The 22,243-nt window shown below is 47.4% G+C and overlaps 1 protein-coding gene across 1 annotated transcript in view; it reads left to right on the top strand.

The window, feature by feature from the left end:
* Positions 1 to 2,495: 2,495 nt before the first annotated feature.
* TTLL10 (tubulin tyrosine ligase like 10) overlaps positions 2,496 to 22,243 on the top strand; it is a 69,879-nt gene continuing 50,131 nt past the window's right edge. Inside the window, 1 exon segment of the mRNA XM_048519327.1 lies at positions 2,496 to 2,983. Within this exon segment, the coding sequence (XP_048375284.1) occupies positions 2,942 to 2,983 (42 nt within the window). The 5' untranslated portion in view covers positions 2,496 to 2,941.

Genomic DNA, 22,243 nt, shown 5'->3' with positions numbered 1-22,243 from the left:
GCTTAAATCTAAAGGCTCATCTAGGACTTAAAGAAGCATATTCGTATAATAATGCCAATGTTTGAAAACTGGTTGGTTCAATTTTAATATCTACACTAGGATAGTTTCTCCCTTTTGGAGAAATGAACTTTAAGCCATCGTTGTTGCAGCAATTTCTTTCTCTGTGCACTCCTGTTTAGTTTTTCAACACCGTTTTTTGAATCGGGTGCCTCTGAATGGCCCCAGTGATCCAAAGCGGTATAGGAGAAACAAGACAATCATCAGCCACCGCAGCAAAACCAAGATGAGCTGAAACAAAAGATTACGTAAGAAATGAAAAAAATGGTAATCTCTGCTCATTTCTCCGTTTACTTCTACACCAGTCACTAAACTGGGCAGGTCTCCGGGGGGGGGGGGGGGGGCCAGCCCAGAACACTGACACTTGCAGAGACACAACAGGTAGCCTCCTGTGAAGGAGGGGTCATTCTGTGGATTGTGAGCGGCTGATCGATCTCATCCCAACCTATTAAGACATTATGCGGCTGAATTACTCGCTCATTGCCAAACCCTGACCGATGCAAGGACAGAGCGGCAAATCGTGCAGACAAACGGCAGGAAACCTGCTGTTAAGTAAAAACTTTCTGATTTGCTTTGTCCAGACTATTGTGCAGCAGGTCACCGTAGCTCCAAGTCATGTGATCTTCTGCTCTGTGTGATGAATTTTCCAGGGCAGCAACACAAGTTGTTAGGCTACCGTTGTTGTTTTAAAGTGGCTTGTTTGGAAAGGGCTTCTGGCTCTCCCAAGTGCCCTGCTGAATCAGACAAAAGTGGCCCTTCTAAAATGAAAACTGCTGTGCAGCAAAAATACAAATGTGCTTCCATTTTAAAAGGCTTCATCTTAACCTTTTGGTTCTTTCCTCTGGTGTTGAGGTTAAATTTTTGAATCAGGCCAAGCTCTTCCAGCAAGAATACCAGCGGTCTTATATTTGGCTAGTAGTGCCTATATCGTAAGCCTTTTCCTTTTGATAATTTGTACGTTTGTTGTTTGACATGTGTGTATTGTATTTTACTCAATAAAATAAATGACTTTTTTTGGGGGGGGGGGGGAAGAATACCAGCGGTCTTGTCGTAAGCCAGGGTTAGAACGGAAGCTCCACTGTGCACCATAATCCAATTTCTAGTGGATTCCTTGGTGTTAGAGAGCCAGTGTGGTGTAGTGGCTAAGAGCAGGTGGATTCTTATCTGGAGGACTGGGTTTGATTCCCCACTCCTCCACCTGAGTGGTGGAGGCTTATCTGGTGAATCAGATGTGTTCCTGCACTCCTGCGTTCCTGCTGGGTGACCTTGGGCTAGTCACAGTTCTTTGGAACTCTCTGAGCCCCACCTGCCTCACAGGGTGTCTGTTGTTGGGAGAGGAGGGGAAAGGAGCTTGTAAGCCACCTTGAGTCTCCTTACAGGAGAGAAAGGTGGGGTATGAATCCAAACTCTTCTTTTTTCAGTTGGTTCATGGGATTGGGTGGGCCCACCTTGCGATGTGTGGTCTTAAATACAAACGCATTCTCAGGACGATAGCCCAGATAAGTTATGCCTTAACCTTCCGGGATACTGAGCCGGTCCCCTTTGCTTTGCAGCCAAACCAACTTGGGCAAATGCATGGAGGAAGGGACTGCAAATGGCTACAAATCATGATGGAGAGCTTCTCCCCCAGTACCGGAGACAGTATATATCAGTTGCCGGGGAGCACAGCAAGCCAGACGATCTTGCCGTCAACCTGTCTGTGGGCTTCTCAGAGGCAGCTTGTCAGCTGTCGTGTGAACAGCGTGTTGGACTTGTTGATCCAGCATGGCTCTTAACAGAGAGACTCTAAAAAAAACACCCCAACCCAAACTGGACAGTACCCAGGATAGTATTTGAACGCCCCATGTCATAAACCCTGATGGAAACCTTCACTTGATGAAATGATCCTGCACCCGACTCCTACACAACGCTGCCCCGGGTAGCTCCCTCACTGGAGACCTTCCCTTCCCCTCCCTTGTGGCGAGGTGGCAAGAGGAGGAGAAGTTGGTTTCCTAACACGAGGCCTTTGCCAGAAGGTCGTCCGCCCTGTTGTAAAGCCTTTGGCAACCGGTTACCCTGCATTCCCCCCCCCAAAGCAGATCTGAAGGCCAACAGCAATCGGAGACGCGAGCCCCACGGGGGGTTTTATATCGCCTGGCTGCCCTGCCAGCTTAAACCCTTTTAAAAATTATTTTCCACCCACTTTTGAAAAGGAGGTGGGGAGACGGCAAAGCCTATTGCCAGGGGTCTGTGGCTACCTGGAACCAGGCAATTTCCCTCCTGGCCTATCCCAAGATGGCAGGACACACCTGTTCATGGCTAGATGCAAGGAGATTGGTTGGATGTAAAGAATGCACCTGCGCAGGGAGGAGCCAAGGAGGTACATGTAAGCCGAGCCGTTACACATTCTCCGTCTCTTCTGTATTCCATCTCAAACAAGCAAGATGGTCGGGGCTTCTGCGGCGGCCACGCAATGCCACCTCTCTTCCCCCGCCTTCAGGTTTTTTTCCTGCCTTCGTTATTTTGTTTTCAGGATATGCCTTTCTTTTCGGTAGCTTAACTGCATTCCGGTTTCTTGTGCGCTGGCTTCCCGCGCCCAAGAGGGGAAAAAAGGCCACGTCATCATCTTGCAAAACTTCTCGCCAAGAAATCCCAGCCCTGCACTGCCTTTGCCGCTGAGATGTGGAAAGAACCGAAGATGAAACCGTAGTTCACGTGATGCTTGCCGTGACTCGCTTTATGAATGTATTTATAGATGGACGATGTTTAATGGGGGTCTTGGGCAGGGGAAAGGTCACCAGGTACCTTCTCCTAAAAGCCATCGTGAGGGGTTCTTGGTCCTCGTAGGCATCAGGTTCCGGCATTGTGGTCGTAACCCGCCAAATGAACACCAGAGTGGAGTTTAATGGCGTTTGCGGTCGGCCATAGTAAGCCCGTCTTGCTTCAGGTGTGTTTCAGAACTCTCCGTTCTTTTGTCTTGCTTCTTTCTCCAGGTAGACTGAAGGAAGTTTTTCAAAACCGTATCAGGTTTTGTCTGCTTTGAGACTGGAAGGCGGAGGTGGCGGGGTTGGGGGTGGGATGACTGAACATTCATGCATTCAAATGTTCACCTTACAACTAGCCAAACCAGTTGGGACAGGTAGAGGCTGAAGGAAGAAATTCAATCAGAGGCAGCCAATGGGGGAAAAAGTTGATCTCCCCGATCTTTACAAAGAAGGTAGATTTGGGAACGGTCGCAATGGCTGAAGCGCAGCGGTTGGGGTTGGGTTTTTTAAGGGGCTATCGTGAGTTGGAGAAAAGCACAGCCAACCCCTGGTTTGTAGCTGTCTTTGAATTCTAACCCTCTTGGTCTGAGTGGTGAGCTTGGTGACTTCTTTTCTCCACTTTTTAAAGCAGGAGAGTTTGCTTGTAACCTTCGTTTTCTCGCGAACATTCGTTCGGTTTATTCGGCAAGGCTTTTGTCATGAGATAGAAAGAAAGGGATCTGCCTGGTTTGCTTGACAAATAATTGTGTCACGTAGAGCCAGGAGGAAACGTGTTTAGTCCTCTTATGGGAGATTCTGGAATTAAATGGAACCTTTGATTCCGTTCAGAGCACTCGGTTGTTGGGACTTGCAGCTCAGAGGAGCCATTTTGATTGAACTTCCTGCTCTTTTCTGTTCTCTTGGGGTGCCTTTCATCAATGTGTGGCTCTGAGCGTACGTTTGTGTTCCCTCTAATCTGTGCGTTCGTTCACTCTTGTCACAGCCCTTTGTCCAAACTCAACCTGTCTCTACCTGCTGTGTCTGGTAGAGCCTTAGAAAAGAGCTGTTAGACAAAAGAAATGGCCACTCCAAACTGCGGCATGCAGAACTCTTCTACTGACCTACAGGAAGGTGCTTAGAACTATTTTAATGGTCATCGTGGGGGGAAATGGTGGATGAAATGACACTTGAGTCATCTTTAGCTGTTTTGGTTGACTTTTCTTTGGCCGGTTGGGCCATTCCTGCTTTTGTTGACACAGTAAATTGGGTGAGAGTTAAGACGTGTCTTTGGAAGCATGCAAAACCTTTCTCGTCGTCTGTTGATCCAAAAGCAGGAAGAAGCCGTTGGGCGTTGTGGACTTTAGGGGAGTCTACGGATCATGTTTGCTTGGCCTTCTCCTGTTAGTAAAACCACTTTCTGGAAGATTCGTCGACGGGTTCGCAAGAGACCATTTTGATTTGCTCGGGATTTTAGAAAAGTGCCGCTCAGACCTCTCTCAATTGCTGCGCTTTCTGACCCCTGAGCGCAAAATTCAGGGAAAAACAATAATTATTTCAGACTTGCTAGCTCATTACGATTACGTGGATCAAAGCCTTTTAATTAGATCTCACCACTCTTTGTTCAGTGCTTTCCCAAACTTGCTTTTAAAGCAACTATCATGAGCCCCATTCCTACTGGTTTTCTTCTAAATAAGCAAATTTTAGACTCCTGCGGCTCAACTTGCTAAGAATGTCAAACGGGGTCATGTAACCGGTTGAGCATTGATTAGTGCTGAGATCTTCATATTGCAGCTGGCAAGGCTGGGTGACTTGTTTAAGGTCACTTTGCAAGTTCGGGGCAGAGACAAGATGGAATCCCCGAACTTTGTAAAGTGCACCATAATTTTTTGTAGTAGCACATCTGGTTTGCCAGGGGTCAGAAGGGCAATCAATCAATTTCACTATCTAAAAGCCCCTTCTCCAAAACTGGAAAACCTTGTGATGCAACTAGGTTCCCTTCCCCCTACCAGATTTTATACTGATTCCCCCACTCTGAGATTTGTTAATTTAGAAAATCAATATATATTATTATATGTTCTAAGTTCCTATAGACAAAGTTTGAATAATTACCACTAATTAGAATGGAAGATTCAGAAATGAACATTTGAAGATCCTCTTTCCTACTTAAACTCTGTAACATATGAAAATTGCATTTTCATAGTTATTATTTTAAATTAAAAAAATTACCCCTCCCTAGTCCCAGGGCCCAAAAGGTCTCTTAAATGTCTGGATTCAGAGGTTTTTGCCTAGAAGAATTAATCAATTAAATGTTCTGATCTTAGATATACTTGGTGGGGGATAAATCCCATTAGCCTTTGCTTCCAAGGGTATATGTATGTTTCAGCTTGTTATCCTAGAACAGTGGTTCTCAACCTGGGGGTCGGGACCCCTTTGGGGGGTCGAACGACCCTTTCACAGGGGTCACCTAAGACTCTCTGCATCAGTGTTCTCCATCTGTAAAATGGATAAATGTTAGGGTTGGGGGTCACCACAACATGAGGAACTGTATTAAAGGGTTGCGGTACTAGGAAGGTTGAGAACCACTGTCCTAGAACACAGTGCCGGAGGAACGTTCCATTAAAATCCATGACACTGTGGAGTAAATCAGTTTAGGTGTAAATCAGGGTGGGATATTATATACTGCCTATTCTTATGTAAATAAGAAATTCAGTTCAATAGGACTTACTCCTCGATAAATGTGCATAGAATTGCATCCCAAAAAGACTGAAGTCCTATTACACCCCCCCATACATAAATTTATTCAGATAGCCTAGTCTAGAATCAGATAACTTGCACTGCACAAGGATATTAACAGACACGAAGATTTCAAAGTCTGACTTCTGTAATGCCTTGTGTGCGCTGCAAAATTTAAGATTGCAGTCTTGCGTCCAGTTACGTGGGAGTAAGCACTGCTGAACTGAAGGGCTTCCTCTTCTACACACACAGCCATGGTGCAGGCATTACACCCCGTCAGCATCTCAGAAAATGGCTTGAAAGACTAAAGGGCTTGAAGGAATAAAGTTTATTGTGTGAGTATATAGTGGTATGATTGTGTAATATAATATTTTCTTCTCGAATTCTTAATAACGCTTCATAAAAAGATTGACTATCATAGAAACCGAGTGCCCCCCCCCCCTCCGCCAACTCCTTCCTGTTGTAACCAAACCACCCAAAATATCTACAGATAATAAAATCAGGTCAGGATGAAAACTGGCAAGGTCCAAATGTTTCCTTTCAGACGTCCAGACGCAGCAGTGCCTGATCCTATTGCTAAGCGAAATTTTGATATTAACTTCAGTTTAAAGCTCATAAACTTAAAGCTGCTTGCCCGGAGGAAATGTTGTCAGCTAAACTCAGACTGGCAAATAACGATAATAATTCCTTTCTGCAGTTGGAGGGCTTATAAAACACGCACCCAGCCCCCCCCCAAAGATAAGTCTGCTGATTTTTTTTTCATAATGAAGGACACTAACGCAGATGAAACTGTAAATTCAGATCTGCTTCATTATCCATACGGCATTATAACAAAGTGTTTTCAAATTGCTTCCCATCTTATTTTCCCAAAAGGCGGTAAATGCTCGCCGGGTTGTTTCTCTTCGGCTTTCTTGGCTCAAGCAACTTCAGGGTTGGTTTCTTTCCCCTCTTCCCAAAACTCCTGATAATGCAAACGGCGAGAAAGGTCAGGAGGGTGATTGCTGCCCTCCTGTTTCATCAAGGAGCCCGTAATGAGTTTGCAAATTGCAAAAATGCAAATTAGACATCCAATATGGTTGCTGTCACATGTTAATTTAAGAGGGGGGGCCCCTCCTCCTTGCCTTTGAAAAACCGGTTCGTTAGAAAACTTGGAATGTCTTTTTGGGGCAGGTGAAACACAGAGCTCCTCCTTGTATGTTGTGAGGCAACAGGACGGAGACCACAGCTAGGTGAATAGTTTTCTCCCCCTAGGGTGGGCTCGATTCTGGGCATATTTACTCGAAACAGGTGTTTGCAAGCAAGCCCCTTGTAGCTCTGTGGCCTTACTCCCAAATCAGTGCATTCAGGACTGTAGAAGCCCATATCTTGGGCTTCAGTTTGGCTCCAGTGTCTGTTTGCTGGGATGTAAGCCTGACAAAACAGAAAGGAAACCCAACTTGCAGGTGCAGGCCGAGGAGCGAGGCGCTCAGTAGAACTGGATGCTCTTCCTCCGTCATCTGGCCCAAAACTAAAAAAAATGGCACGAAGGCCCAAAAAGTTATCTAGGAGATGGAACGATGCACTAAAGTTCCAAACAAGTTGGAGGGAACTCACGGACAAGCCACAGTGGCTCCTGAAACACCCCTTAGATTCTGGAAGCGACTGGCTACACCATCCTGGCTTTTGCAACTCCAGGTATGGCTTATCTGATGGGGACGGGAGATAACCACTCCTTTCCTTGTTCTTTGTTCCTTTCAGAGTTCCTGGCTATTGATTAAGGCTCAGGCAGGCAGGTTAACTCACAGGTTAGAAGAGGGGCCCTTTTTTGTTGTTTGTTTGTTTTTTTTCACTGTGCTCGACTCACATTCCTCTCCAGACCTGGAGCGACTCGGGTACAAACCGGAGGCACCGCATTCCCATTTGGGAAGATAATTGATACCTGCTCGTACGTTTCAGAAGCCGCTCAAACGGTGCCTCTGCGAACTCCAGGAAGGAAGGCCAGGAAAGGGAGACCGGAGGAGAGATCCAGATCAAAGCCAGGTGGCCCAGGTAGAAAAGAAAAAAGAAGAAAAGAAGAACCAGCCCCTCCTGGGGTGGCGGGCAGGTGGGGGGCCACGTTTCCCCAGCTCGCGTTGGCCATTCTTTTTATTTTTGTGTGCCTCCCCTCCGCTCGGGGCTGAGGCCTTGGCAATAGCAGTGATGATTAACTCAGGAAGGTCTGTATCCTGGGCGACCAATGGACTGGTTTTAGGTTTCATGGGTACCGAAAAAGCTGGAAAGAGCAGGCTGATTGAGGGCTTGGGAAACTGCGAGCTTTCCTGTGAGTTTGGCATTGCTCACAAGGTCTGCCTTTGCCTTGACGGTGCGCCTGCGGTAAGGAGACAACTGATCCTCACTCCTTTGTAGCTCTTTTCTGTCCTCCCTGCTTCTTCTCTTCCCTGCCTCTCCTTCTCCAGTCCTTCCTTCCTTTCCATTTTCTTCTTCTCTTTCGTTCCTTTGTGCTTCCTTCCTGCCACCTGCTTTTTTCTCTGCAGATCGGTCAATCTTTAAAACTAGGCATTCTTTGGCAGGTGAAGGGGCGCTTCTTTCTCTGCGTCTCCGCTAGAGCCACCTTTCACTTGCCAGGTATTTAATAAGAGGACATCCCAAAAATACAGCTTCCCTCTCAGTGACTTCTGCCGTAGCCACCCTTCTTCCCGGTCCAATGATACCGTACGCCTCCATTGCTCCATTGCTCCAGTGTTTAAGGAAACCGTGGGGCATATGATCCTTGGAAACTGGCATTTGTCTTGCTGAAAAACCTCCAATAGGCTCCGCGCCGAGAGCCGTAATGGGAAAGGTTGGTTTAATATTATTTTTGTCCTTGTCGGAGTGGAGAACTGAGTGTGGCCAGCGGGCCTCGAGCGAGGCCAGCGGGGCGAAAAGAGCGTTATGTGGAAGGACGGACCGTATTGGTGGAGTTGGAAAAGATAAAAGAGTCTGCTAAATGTTTCGGGATATCAAATGAACGTGAAGGCGGCAAAGCCCAAGCGGCAATTCTTGGGTGTGAGACAATGATTCAGAGGGGGGGAAATTAAAGGCCGTGGCTTCTTTCCCCTCCCTTTTCTTCCTCTAGGCCAAGTTGGTTAATGGAATCCATAATTCACATATATAGTCTTTGGGGGAACGTTCCATCCCACTGAATTAAGAGTTGAGGAGTTTTTGTGAACATTCTCCGCATCCTTGAACATCCTTCATTAGGAAGTATTGGGGGCTATCTCCGTTATTGGGCAGGGTGACGTGGCCCACCTGCCAAAGAGGAGCCAGTCGTCAATCAGATCGCTTTATTATTGGGGAGGGGGCAGAACTGCTATTTGCATTCCACGCTATGGGTGCTAAAATGTCTGGGGCCATTTCTAGAAAATGTTAAGCCAGCTGGGACAACGGTCTGCTACTAAAATCCCCAACGAGTGTGTGCCCTTGAGTTGGCAGAGGAGAACAGGAGATCAAAACAGAATTGCATTGTAGAGGGAATTAATCTAGTTGTTTGGCTGAAAGTGCAGGGAACGGGGGGAGGGAGTTGGGGGGAAACAGCATTGGTGTGCCCCAGCTGAGCCAAGCATCGCACACCAACAAGCCAGCAGTGTAAGAGGAGAATAATTCCTATTGGGGTTTGTTTTTTGTTATTGTGCAGAGTGCCACGTATGTGATAAAAGCGGACATTTCTCGTTTCTCATTTGTGGCCTTCTGTTGATTTTCAAACCAGTGGCCTCCTTGAATGTTTGCAACGCCAGAGGAGGCTCCTGATATACATAGATTCAATCTCTGAGCCTTCTAACTCACTCGGCTGTTCTAAAAATATCGCAATGTGATGGCCCCACTTATTTTGAGAAGGAAATGGACAGCGAGAAAGCTGTTTGCTTCACGGCCTTTCTGTTCTCGGATCCGCTCGGGTTCATATTGAAGTGTCCTTTCTAATTTTGTCCTTAATCTCATTTTTTAATAATCTAAGGCAGACAAATATGTTATTGTGTACGTTCTGGCTAGCATTGGGGTGTAGAGGAAAGGGCAAATATTTCCTTGGCCCATGATCCTAGGCTGGTGTTGTTTGTAGTTAAGCAAAACAATCGAACACGTACCATTCAGATAGATTCTGGATACTGCATTGTGCAAACCGCAGTCTCATCCAAGAAATCTCTGCCCTCAGCAGAGGGATGACTGATTTGTAAAAAAAAAACCCTGACTGAGAATTTGGGCAAATATCAGATTGATGCAATCAGACCACAAAAGACAGGTCTTTCTTTATTTCAGCTTTTCCTTTGGGGCTTAACACCTCCTGTGTCCTTCAGATGAAACACAGCAACTGGCTATTGCCTGAAAGCAGTGTTTTCTGATTGGCTCGGAGACCGCCTGCAGTTACAACTGATCTCCAGACTACAGAAATCCGTTCCCCTGGAGAGAATGGGTGCTTTGGAAGCTGGATCCTATGGCATTATTTTCTGCTGAGGTCCCTCTCTTCCCAAACTCTACCCATCCTAGGCTCCAGGACCAAATATCCGCAAAATTTCCTGATCAGTTACATGGCCAGTCTGTCCCCTCCATCATGCCCAGTGCTGAAAAATGAAGTGCAGATGGGATCCCGTTTCCTCCAGATATTCTGGCCACATAGGGCAGTCTTAATAGCCAGGTTTGGGGGCATTGTGTCACAAATTAGACTTGGTCTGACAGTACACGGTACATCTGACAGTACACGCATGGTCCCCTAGACCTGTGGGCAGCATTGACTCTAAGCCTGCCCACCACTTAGCTCCTTGATTTGAGCTCAGCCTCTCTGTTGTTGACGGTGGCCTCTCAGGGACTCAATAAATATCTCATTTTTGCTGTTGGTTTGCAGTCGTAAGAGCAAGCCAGCAGGCCAGCTCTTTGGGGCCTGACACTGCATAGGGCCCGTCGTCACCGCTGGATTAAACAAAGGAACAAGCAACCCCGTCACGTTGTAGAGGGGGAGAACTCTGCAGGGCGGATCATATGCGGTCGCCAGCCCTGCTCGGAGTCCGTGCAGGCGCGTTCTGGTTATCAGGAAGGAGTGCAAAGCCAGCCGCCTCTGAATGACCCAAAATGAGCGCCTGGGCATAATGATTCTTCCTTTGCGCTCTTGGGACTAGTTTTACTAATCTGGGAAAGAGCAAGGCATTTGGTGGTAGGGTTGCCAGCCTCCAGGTGGGGCCTGGAGTTCTCCCCGAATTACAACTGCCCTCCAGACTACAGAGACCAGCTCCCCTGGAGAAAACAACAACTCCTGAGTGCGGACTCCAGAGGCGTATCTGGGGGAAAATGTATCCCGGTGCAAAATCTGAGTTTTCTGCCCCGCCCTCCCATATGGGCAGCCGCCCTCCCCCACCACGACCAAACAACATTTTTTTGCACCAGGTCTTGAAATCAGTGTATGGACCGGGGGGGGAGGAGGAGGGGTGTGGGGGCGATTTTCCACCCCCGCGCAACTAAGTGGCCATGGCCTGGGGACATTTGACTCCATATGTCCCCCTGGTGGACTCTGTGGCATTATACCCTGCTGAAGTCCCTTCCCTTCCCTGCCCAAACGGTCCCCACTCTAAGCTCCACCCCCAAAATCTCAAGGTATTTCCCAACCCAGAGTTGGTGTCCTTAAACTGGAGATGCGTGACTCTGGAAATACCCAGGAGGACTTTTGTAAGAGAGCTTCTCAGCAGGAACAGCCCATCTGCGCATTTCACGTGTGGAGGGGCATAGGAGTGGCAGAGCGCCTCTGCTGTAGAAATCGTTAAGCCAGAACACTTATGCTGTCAAGTCGTCCAGCTCAACGCTGTCTCGTTTGACTTGCAAAATCTCCCCAGCGCCTCCGGCAAAAGTCTTTTCCAGCCCTGCTACTGAAACTCTGCATTTTGCCAGGAGGCTGAGCCTGTGTCTTTGGGCAAGTCATTCTCTCTCAACCTAGCCTACCTCACGGGATACCTCTGCAAAGAGCGGGTGATTCTACGAACTGGGTGTGATCGGATTATCGCATCATTCCTGGTGTAGTGAAGCAGGAAACTAGTTGTCCTTGGGAGAAGCTGCCTGTTGCAACTCTGTATGTCCAGTGTTCCGCCCTTGCCTCTTTCCCATTTGGCTCCACTGGGTCAAGGAAAGCTGCCAGGTCTTTGTATCGCGTGATTTGATTCTTCAACCGTTCATCGTGGAGTGAATGTGTACTGAGCGGCATAGTCATCTTTCAGAAAAGCCGGCCTCTTGCAAGTCTGGCTGGTTCTCCTTCCAAGGAATAACCCCGACAGCAAAGAACTGCTCTGTTGGCACCTGTGATGCACTTTTGAAACAGACACAGAGAGCTACGTGTGAATTACGTAATAACAATGACAGCAATAATCATAACTGAGGGTTTGGAGCACCTTCCTTATGAGGAGAGGCTGCAACATTTGGGACTCTTTAGTTTGGAGAGGAGACATCTGAGGGGGGATATGATTGAAGTCTATAAAATTATGCATGGGGTAGAAAATGACAGAGAATTTTTTCTCTCTTTCTCACAATACTAGAACCAGGGGGCATTCATTGAAAATGCTGGGGGGAAGAATTAGGACTAATAAAAGGAAACACTTCTTCACGCAACGCGTGATTGGTGTTTGGAATATGCTGCCACAGGAGGTGGTGATGGCCACTAGCCTGGATAGCTTTAAAAGGGGCTTGGGCAGATTTATGGAGGAGAAGTTGATGTATGGCTACCAATCTTGATCCTCCTTGATCTGAGACTGCAAATGCCTTAGCAGACCAGGTGCTCAGGAACAGCAGCAGCAGCAGGTCATTGCTTTCACATCCTGCGCGTGAGCTCCCAAAGGCACCTGGTGGGCCACTGCGAGTAGCAGAGTGCTGGACTAGATGGACTCTGGTCTGATCCAGCGGGCTCTTTCTTATGTTCTAATAATTGTATGATTAACTGAAACACCCTCTCATCTTAATTTCTGCATTGTCAAAGTAATATTAAATAGAGCTTTCATTGTGCTGGGGTTCTTTAGACCCCTTCCCCCAATACCCTAGATATGCAAGGATTTATTTTCTCCTATTCACTTTGATTTGTCTGTCTTTTAAGTGAAATCTTCATTGGGGGAAAAAACGGGAAGGGGAATGTTTAAGAACAGAGCAACTCTGTTTAGGATTGCACCTCAGGCAATATCAAATATCAGAAGCCCAACTAATCCAAAGCACCAAGCCACTGCGTATAACCTACCCCATTCCCCCCAAATGAATTATAAGCATTTCAAAGAAAATACTCTCAAATCTAAGCCTTTCCCCTTTTAAAAAGCAGACAGCAGACCTGGCTTAAATTTTCCTATTGCTTATCTTGGGGTATTTTGTTATTATTTTTTAAAAATCCATGAATTATTAATGCCAGTGCAGGTGGGGTAAAAAGCAAAAAGTGGAAAAGAATGTAAAAAGGAAAAGAACCTTTTGTACAGACTAAATGGAACATGGCTGGCTGTCAGCTGAATTTGATTTCCTTTATCTTTTTTGACAGTTACTTCATAACTAGGAGGAGGCAGAGCCGAGCTCCTTGATGAATGGGCAGGGCATCAAAATGGAGCGGCTTCTGTAGGGAAGGCAATGGCAGACCATCCCATAAACATAGTCTGCATAGCAAATGTCGTGATTTGATGCCATCCCATGGGTCAGTAATGACCCAGTGCCAGGAGTGTACTACCCAGGGGGACATATGGGGTCAGATGTCCCTGGGCTGTGGCCATTTAGTCACATGGCGGGCAGAAAATCGCTCCACACACACTCTCTCCTTCCTCCCCGGGGCCATACACTGAATTAAAGACCTGGTGCAAAAAAAAGTTGTTTGGTCGTTGGGGGGGGCATCCAGGGGGGTGGCGGAAAACTCAGATTTTGCACCAGGCAACATTTTACCTAGATACGTCTCTGCCCAGTGCTTGCACAGGGGGACAACCTTTACCTTTTTAAGAAGAGCTGCTCCCTAAAATTCTCCTCCATCAGTTCGGAGGTGAAATACTCTCCAGGCAGTCTGTTGAAAATCTCACATTCGTCAAATATTCGCCGAATATTTGGAAATTGGGTCTGACATCCCGCAATCTTTTTCCCCCCAGTATTTCACAAATGATATGTGACTGCGTTGAACAGGTGATGTGAAAATGCAATTTAGCAGCTGGTGGCACCGGACCACTGGCTGACAAGTTATGAAATCTTGTGTTTGATGCCTGCCTCGTGTGCTAAGTCTTCTGGTTGTTGAGATGGGATGATGTTCTGTGCAGAATGCAAAACCGGATGTAGAATTCCCTGTTAAATTTTTCAGGGGCTACTATTGGGTGGATGCCGAATATGAGCGAATATTCGTTTCAGTAACAGGCTGTTAAACAAAAAAGAAAGAACATTCAGATAAAGGCTAGCCACTGGACCTACCCTAGCCGAATCTGCCCCCTTGTCTCTTAAGCTCCTTCCACACATGCAGAGTAATGCACTTTCAATCCACTTTTGCAATTCTTCGTCAGTGGATTTTGCTCTTCCGCACAGTAAAATCCAGCTGCAAAGTGCACTGAAAGTGGGTTGAAAGGTCATTATTCTGCACGTGCGGAAGGGGCCTTGCCCAGTTTAAGGGCCGTCCAAGAAAGGGAAGAAAGGGTACAAAGGTCATCGCACTTGGAAGCAAATTTGGTGGCAGCAAGTCATGGCTGGCTTGTGGCAAGAGATGAACATCACCTGCCTCTGCATAGCAAGCCTGGCCTTCTTTGGTAGTGTCCCATCTTATTACTAACCAGGGCTGACCCTGCTTAGCATCTGAGATGTGATGGTGCCATCCGAATCAGTGTGGCAGCAAATGAAGGGAACACAATTGAGGGTTTGGGCCTATCATCCATGTGTTCTTGTTAGTGTGACTTTTGAGCAAAACTAGGTTTTTTGCTGAAGGCCAGGGCTATATATAGATATGGTGTTTTCTTCTCTAACAAGCATGCAGTTATATGATAAGAAAGCACATGGAGTGTACTGTATGCGTGTGTGAGAGGCACAGAGCTTAAGAACGAGATATTTTCCGGATGAAGCTGAAGGCAAATCACACCGAACACTTTGGGTAGGCAAGGGCATTCAATTCACGGCAAAAAAAGTTATAGTCTTTCTCTGGTGTTGGTCCATAGAATCGGTCCTTATTAGATTGACTGCCTATGGACATGGAGGTTCAATTTATGTGCCCTGGCTAACTGGAATACACCCAAGCGTTTCTGAACAAAGTCGAAACTCATTTCAGAACAGAAAAGAGTTGTTGCGCCGTTTCTTTTGCCTCAGATATTGAATCTCGGGGCTTTTGCGATGAGCAGCGTCATTGGTGTTATTCCTCTCAGCTGAAAAGCCCTTGGGTGTCATTGGTGACATCTGAAAGAGTATCCCGATTATTGTTTTTGTTTACAGGTTTCCTGCAGCTGGAGACGTTGTGTGTCGTGGTCCACAGGGTGAAAAAAGCATTCCGTTTCTCTCGAGGTTGCTCAGTTTTTGGGGCCTAAAACATGCATTGAGTGGGGGAGGAACAAGGAGCCAGATGAGGTTTCGCTTTGCTGGAGGGCTGTAGTATTGTCAGACTCTTACGGCAGCTCTTTTCTTTACTCTCGACTGCACTCTGGATAAGCCCTGACATGCTCCCTACCCAATACTTCCCGAGGTAAACGTGGAGGCCATTTTAGCATGTCTGATGGAGCCATAGATCAAAATGGTAATGGGGAGGTAAGAACAGTCTCCACCCTCGCCAGTCACAGCTAAGTGGTTTTGTTAAACTTCCCTCTCTGCAAGGAAGGGCAAATGAGGATTTTCACAGTGGGAAGGCCGTTTGCTGAATAACAGCATTCAGTTCCTACAGTGACTGAATGTCACAAAACAAATGGAGGTAGAACGTTTAGCTGCCAAACCATCTTTGACTCTAAGCAGGCTCCTCAGAGTTTGGGGCATTGTTTGATTCCTCCCACCCTTCCGCTGTTATCCCAGCCTTCCCTCAACAAATTGAGGTTGGCGTACAGTCTTCACAACCATCCTGTGAGGTAGGCTGAGAGCCCAAACTCAACTAGAGAACATCAAGGCCAAGTGGGAATTTGAACCTGGGTCTCCAAACCCCAGTGGCATAGTGCCAAGGGGGTGGGGGGCACAGCGCACCCGGCGTGCACCGGAGTGGGACGTGGAGGGGGCATTCCGGGGCAGGGGTATGGCAGGGGCGTGAGGCGCACGCTTCTCCTGGCACAGTTCCCCCTCGCTCCTCCCCTGCCAAACACTAGATGGACACTCTAAGCACTGTACTACATAGTCTCAACCTGGTCGGATCTCTCATGCCTTTTTACTTATCTCAACAGACTGAGTTATGTTGGCATGAGGAACATTCATTCCAAAACTGGGCATATGTTTCAAATCCAAAAACTGAATTCCTTGAGTTTTGAAAGTCCTGAGGGCACGATCCAGCTGGAAGTAAGCACTTTTGTGACCCAGTTAACATGGGCGTAACTTTCTGAATGAAACTGATGGGGTTTGGGGCTGGATTGTGACTCCTCCACCACCTTTTCCTTGATTCTAACATTCAACTGTCAAGCATTCTTATTAGAAAATTAATTGTTGCTTGGTTAGAAGATGAAGCAGATTATGCAAAGGATTGTTTCGCTTAACTTCAAAGGTTTCGGCAAAGCCTTTAAAGCTTCTGTCTGGGGTGCCTTTTCCTAGGAGTAATCCCACGGAACACAGTGGGACTTACTCCTGAGTAAGCACACAGGGGCACTGCGCTACAAATGACACGCGTAGCAGAGAATCTTGAAAGAATGTGAAAGGGTGAAAATCAAGATTGCAAGAAAATGTAGGTTAGCAGGATTTGCTTTCTTAGAAACGCTTCCATGTAGCTATCATGAGATATCTGTGTTGAAATCATACATTTGAGGGCAGGAGGGCAGGGGGCTGGACTGGGCTAGCTGACGGATCGTAACCAGCTGAGTTTTCTTTCATCTCGGAGCCTTTTTTCTGGTTAGCCTTTCCCGTTGAAAGTATTCAGACGTTTCGGGGGCAATGATATTTGTCATTCCTTGTGGCCAGCAGAGATCCAGAGTGGTCACTGTCATCTTACTGGGCAGCATTGGATGTATTCGGTCTTTCTAATACTGCCTGGTAATGATGATTATGATCTCTCGCACACAGCACGGGAAAAGATCAGCCACGGATTCGGAAAGGTTAGTGGCAGTAGGGGCAGGAAGGACGGTAGGCCTCAGACATCGAGATGCCAAAAGCATAACAGCCTTCTGTCGAGACATATCAGTTGTGTGGCTAGTTTTGGAGCATCGATTGGCATGGATTCTATTGCCCGTCAGGCCCACAAGCCTAATAGAACCATTAACTTGGTGCAGGTAGGGCTACCAACGTCAAGGTGGAACATGGCATTCTCCTGGAACCACAATTCATTTCCAGATTGCAGAATCTGGGGAGACTGGCAGCTTCAGAGAGTAGACTCCGAGCTCCCCGTCAAGTTCCCTCTCCAAACTTCTCCCCAGCACTGCCCCTAAATCTCCCTTACTTCCCCAAGCAGGCGTTTGCAACCCTGTACACGGATCGAGGAAGCCAGAAAGGTGCTTTCCAATTCACTTGGCCTGGCGCACTCAGGAAAGGGCTCTTTCTAAGATTATCTCGCCCGAGGAGTTCTTTCCTCCCAGGAGTCATATTGATGGTGAAGTTGACTGCAAATAAACAGACCCAAACAGGCTGTGTTGTCAGGATTCGGTCCGAATTTTCAGCGAGTCTGTTTTTTTAAGGTCTGGTGGGGGGGACGAGTTGATCTTCGTGGTCAGGAGCCAAAATCAAGAGGGTAAGATAGTTTCTAACAGGATCGCAAGTGTTTGCTCCTAGCTCCGCCCCTGTGATCCTCTACTCCTGAGCCAACAGGGATACGCAGCCCCCCCTCCCGGCAGTGCCAAGGTGACATTCTCTGTTCCTAATCAGGGACTGCTTGGTTCTCTCCATCTGCCACACCAATCCCCATTCTTGAGCTCTGCAGCTGTACACCCTAAGATTCAGCACAGGTGCTTCAGGAAACTTGCAATGCATAGACATGATCACAAACAAGACCTTCTGGGATCTTGTGAAAAATTAATTATCACGTGTCATTTTTGCAGGGGGGTGGGTTTGCAGAAATTCAGCAGGCTTGGCATATCACTTTACAAAGCCTTTGAAAAAGAAAATCTCACAGACATGGTCAATGTCCGATATTCTTCCCTGACCATGATTTATAAGGCTTCCTTTGCATTCCCCTGCCCCTCCGACATCTCGACACAGAACAAACTTAACTTGACCTTAGTAGCCTCAAACATCCCTAATTTCCAGTACTGCCACGGGAATATGATTGAATGTAAGACGAGATTCTCAGCTGTCCCTTTAAGCATCTTTACCCAGACCTCTGCAGAAATCCTTCCTTGAGATATCAGTTATTTAAGAGGGCCATAAATAATGATTTACAGAGAGGGCGATTTACCTTGAGAGGGTATTATTACTGTTGGATACTTTAACCCTGAGACCAGGTGTTCCTGCACACCTGGCAGGTAGAAAAGAAAGAACATGCCAGAAAACACTGTTCTCTTGCACACAACCAAACATGCACAGAGACACGCTGAGTACCGCAATGTGGTGCTCAGAACCGTTCTTCTTGATCATTTAACCAGAAAGGATTCTGAGATAACACACCCCTAAAATAGTCTGATAATTGTATGGATGTATTCATTTAACTGGGAACAGTAATAAAATCACATTCATTTAAATTGGGGGGAAACATAGCGATAGGCCAGTGGTGGCGAACCTATGGCACGGGTGCCAGAGGTGGCACTCAGAGCCCTCTCTGTGGGCACCCACAAACAGAGTGCCCCCCATATTTAGGCTGGGCTGGGCTGGGCTGCTGGGCTCGATTATTAGCATTAAACCTAAGACCTAGTTTTGGGGAAGCAGGGTAGGTAACCCTGTTAACCCACTGATTTTCATGCGAAGAACTAAAGCGCGATCCTTTACCTGGGAGTAAGCTCAGTTGCTGGCAATGGGGCTTGCTTCTGAGTAAACCCTCCTAGGGTCGTGATTCACCCGTTGGAAGAGTTGCACGGTTGCTTCAAAGCAAAGCCACCGACTACCACCAAGCTTACTCCCGAGTAACGCACACCTAGGAGCCAACCGTTTTTCCTAAACTAAAACCTCAGTATTCAGGTTAAATTGCTGTGTTGGCACTTTGCGATGAATAAGTGGGTTTTGGGTTGCAATTTGGGCACTCGGCCTCGAAAAGGTTCGCCATCACTGCGATAGGCAGAGCTTAAGGACTGGGGGGGGGGGGAACTCTTGCAAACTGGATTTGCCCCCATGCCCTAAGACTAGGTCCACATTGCGGGAGAAATCTTCAATTGGTTGCACACCAGATACACGACCTTCTTTTGATTATTGGCACTAAGCCATTTCACGTGCTTTTTTACTGGCTTCCACCATAGAGAAATACGATTCAGATGCGGATATCTACACTGTATTGGGAAGAGTCTGTTCCACATGAGCCCAGGTTAACAAAAATATATGATACACTGTCTGTTATTTCCAGATGAAAAAAGGGACGCACTGGTCATATCGCTAGTTGCGTAGCAAGGATAAAGCCATTGTTATGCCTTGCCAAAGGCTGTCTGGGGCATTCAATTATTCTCCAGAGCTTGTCCTGCCCTGATCTAAAAGCACAGACAGTGTTTGTTCTTGGGCTTCCTAGAAATGCATAATCGTCCCATAATCTACCAGATTAAGCACTTCAAAAGGAACGGCATCATCGGCGCATGGCGTGGCGCCTCAGTTTTCACACGCATGCTTCTAATGCTGCCGAGGCAGGATGCATCAAACCGTGCACTCGGAGAATTAGTTTCTGAAGTCCTTGGGGGAAAGAAGAAGAAGAGTTTGGATTTATATCCCACCTTTCTCTCCTATCAGGCTTACAAGCTCCTTTCCCTTCCTCTCCTCACAACAGACACCTTGCGAGGCAGGTGGGACTGAGACAGTTCCAAAGAACTGGGACTAGCCCAAGGTCACCCAGGAGTGCAGAAATGCATCTGGTTCACCAGATAAGCCTCTGCCACTCAAGTGGAGTGGGGAATCAAACCCGGTTCGCCAGATTAGAACCCACCTGCTCTTAACCACTACACCACGCTGGCTTTCCGAAGGTGGAGCCAATACCTGAGGAATGAATGGGGTAGTCACTCACACTAACAAGATGTATGGACAGGCAATCCCCCCCAACTATCCCTCCAGCCCCCACAGAGGTAATGATTGACCAGGACATTAAGAGGAGCCATTGGAGTGCATAGAATATATCCCACAATTCTTCCAGATAGAAACGGATGGCATGAGATTAGTGGTTACATCCTGTTGCCCAGCTTTCTGTCTTCTGTATTCTTGTGAATGTGTTGGGGGGGTTTTTTTGCTTTCTAAAAAATATTCTGTACTCCCGCTCCTCTTCTAAGAGTTTAGCTTCCTCTGTCTATCCACTGTACATAAAGGTGGCGACTCAGCGTGGATCAGGGAAACCATTTTACCAATTTATTCCCACTCACAGTTTACGTTAACGGATCCAGCTGCGGACAATGGTCCTCTGTGGGCATCTTACTAGACAGTGCTGGATTTCTCGAATCTTCTCTAACACTGTCTGGTAACGATGTTTAAAGGGTGAACCAAACTTCTACGGTCCTTGGGAGGCTTCGGAGGCGCAGAGCGGCAAGGAAAGGCCACCTCCAACCCAAGCCCGGCTCCAGGACAAGGTAAGTCGGGGCAAATGTCCTAGCAAGGGGGCCCGCAGCAGAAATCCTGGGAAAGCGGTCTAAACCTCCCAGCGCAGGAGTGATGTATTCTTTCGTTGTCTTACAGCTAACGCTCAACGCAGCCCAAAGAACGGTAACAATCCTTACATTATGCCCCAATCCTGAAGGTATCTGTGGCAGAATTGGTCAGGTGACCATATGGGGGGAATGACCAATGGATAAGCTTATGGCAAAAGGAAAACTGGGGTGATCAGAGGGCTATTATGTATAATATTAACTTTCCTCACAGGGCTGTTGTGAGGATGAGATAAATGTCACTTGTCTTCACTTCACCCGCCCGACTTTCCACCAACTAGTTTGAAAACCCACCGGGTTGTTTTTTTTTAGGCATAAAAATGAAACACACCTCTATGGTTCACATCCAGTTAGGGCCCTCTGGAAACTCAGCCTTCTTCTCTATCATTCCCGTTGAGTCATCGGGAAGAACCCGTAACCCGAGTCCTTGAAGGGAGGATTTGGAACTGCCGCTCGGTTAGCAGGCGGTCAACGGCAGCTTTGCATTACCTGCGTCACCTCGGTTGCCCCTGTGGCGGGGTGTGACCTTTCCCAGTTTGCTCCTTTCTTGGGTGGGGGGGGGGGACATGATTTATGTGAGAAAAGATGAATAGAGGTATACCCCACCCAGCCTTTTGTTAGGAACAGCTGCTTGTTGGCAGTACCGCAAGGCCATGTTCTGGCAAGCACGAGCAGCAGTAGCAACAGCGGGCGCGTTTTTTTTTGTGAGAAGCAAATCCCTCGCATCACTTGAGTAACTATGACAGAAACAAGCTTCGCCTCCCTCCAAGAGTGATTCAAGCTCCGGGTGATGTTAGTGTGACAGGAGCTTCCCAGTTTCCCGTTCCTGCACTTCTTGTCTTGCCATTCAGTTTGGCCTGAGATGCTACAGCAGGGGTCTTCAAACTACGGCCCTCCAGATGTTCATGGACTACAATTCCCATCAGCCCCTGCCAGCATGGCCAAGTGATAGGGCTCATGGGAATTGTAGTCAATGAACATCTGGAGGGCCATAGTTTGAAGACCCTTGTGCTACAGCGAAGATGGAAAAGACAGTCGTGCTTTAGTGTGGTGTAGTGGTTAAGAGCAGGTGCACTCTAATCCGGAGAACCGGGTTTGATTCCCCACTCTGCCACTTGAGCTGTGGAGGCTTCTCTGGTGAACCAGATCAGCTTGTGCATTCCAACATGTGCCAGATGGGTAACCTTAGGCTAGTCACAGTTCTTCAGAGCTCTCTCAACCCCACCTACCTCACAGGGTGTTTGTTGTGAGTGGGGAAGGGCAAGGAGATTGTCAGCCCCTTTGAGTCTCCTGCAGGAGAGAAAGGGGGGATATAAATCCAAACTACTACTACTACTACTACTACTACTACTACTACTTCCTCTTCTTCCTCCTCCTCTTCTTCCTCCTCCTCTTCTTCTTCCTCTTCTTCTTCTTCCTCTTCTTCTTCTTCTGGAGAGAGGCTGCAACTCAGTGGTAGGGCACATGATTTCTGGGCAGTTAGATCCCCAAGTTTCAAACTCTAGCTTAACAAGATCTTAGCTAACGAAGTTGGTCAAGACTGAAGGCTTCCATGGTTGGTTTCAATCGGCTGTTGTGGGTTTTCCAGGCTGTACCTGGCCCTGGTCTGGCACAATCCCCCTTCATTGTGGCAGGGGAGACTCAGTTGAGCACTGGTCCAAATCTATGCAAGTCAGCTTCGTCTGCCTACATAGGCCATCAGCCTCTGGTTTCCAGAGCTAGGCTTCAGTTGAGCACATTTTGGTTTTTTTGCCACCATGGCCAACAGATCTACCATAAATCCGTCTAATTCTTTTTCTTTTGAGCCAGCCTCCAAGAGGGGAAAACCGGCCCGGCAGTTCAATGTGACCTTTGCTGGGAACTCATCAGGTGGACCTTCGG

The sequence above is a fragment of the Sphaerodactylus townsendi genome, linkage group LG16 (assembly GCF_021028975.2).
Source record: "Sphaerodactylus townsendi isolate TG3544 linkage group LG16, MPM_Stown_v2.3, whole genome shotgun sequence".
Taxonomy (NCBI): Eukaryota; Metazoa; Chordata; class Lepidosauria; order Squamata; family Sphaerodactylidae; genus Sphaerodactylus; species Sphaerodactylus townsendi.
The sequence above is the reverse complement of the archived record's forward strand: the minus strand, read 5'-3'. Positions and strand labels throughout refer to the sequence as shown.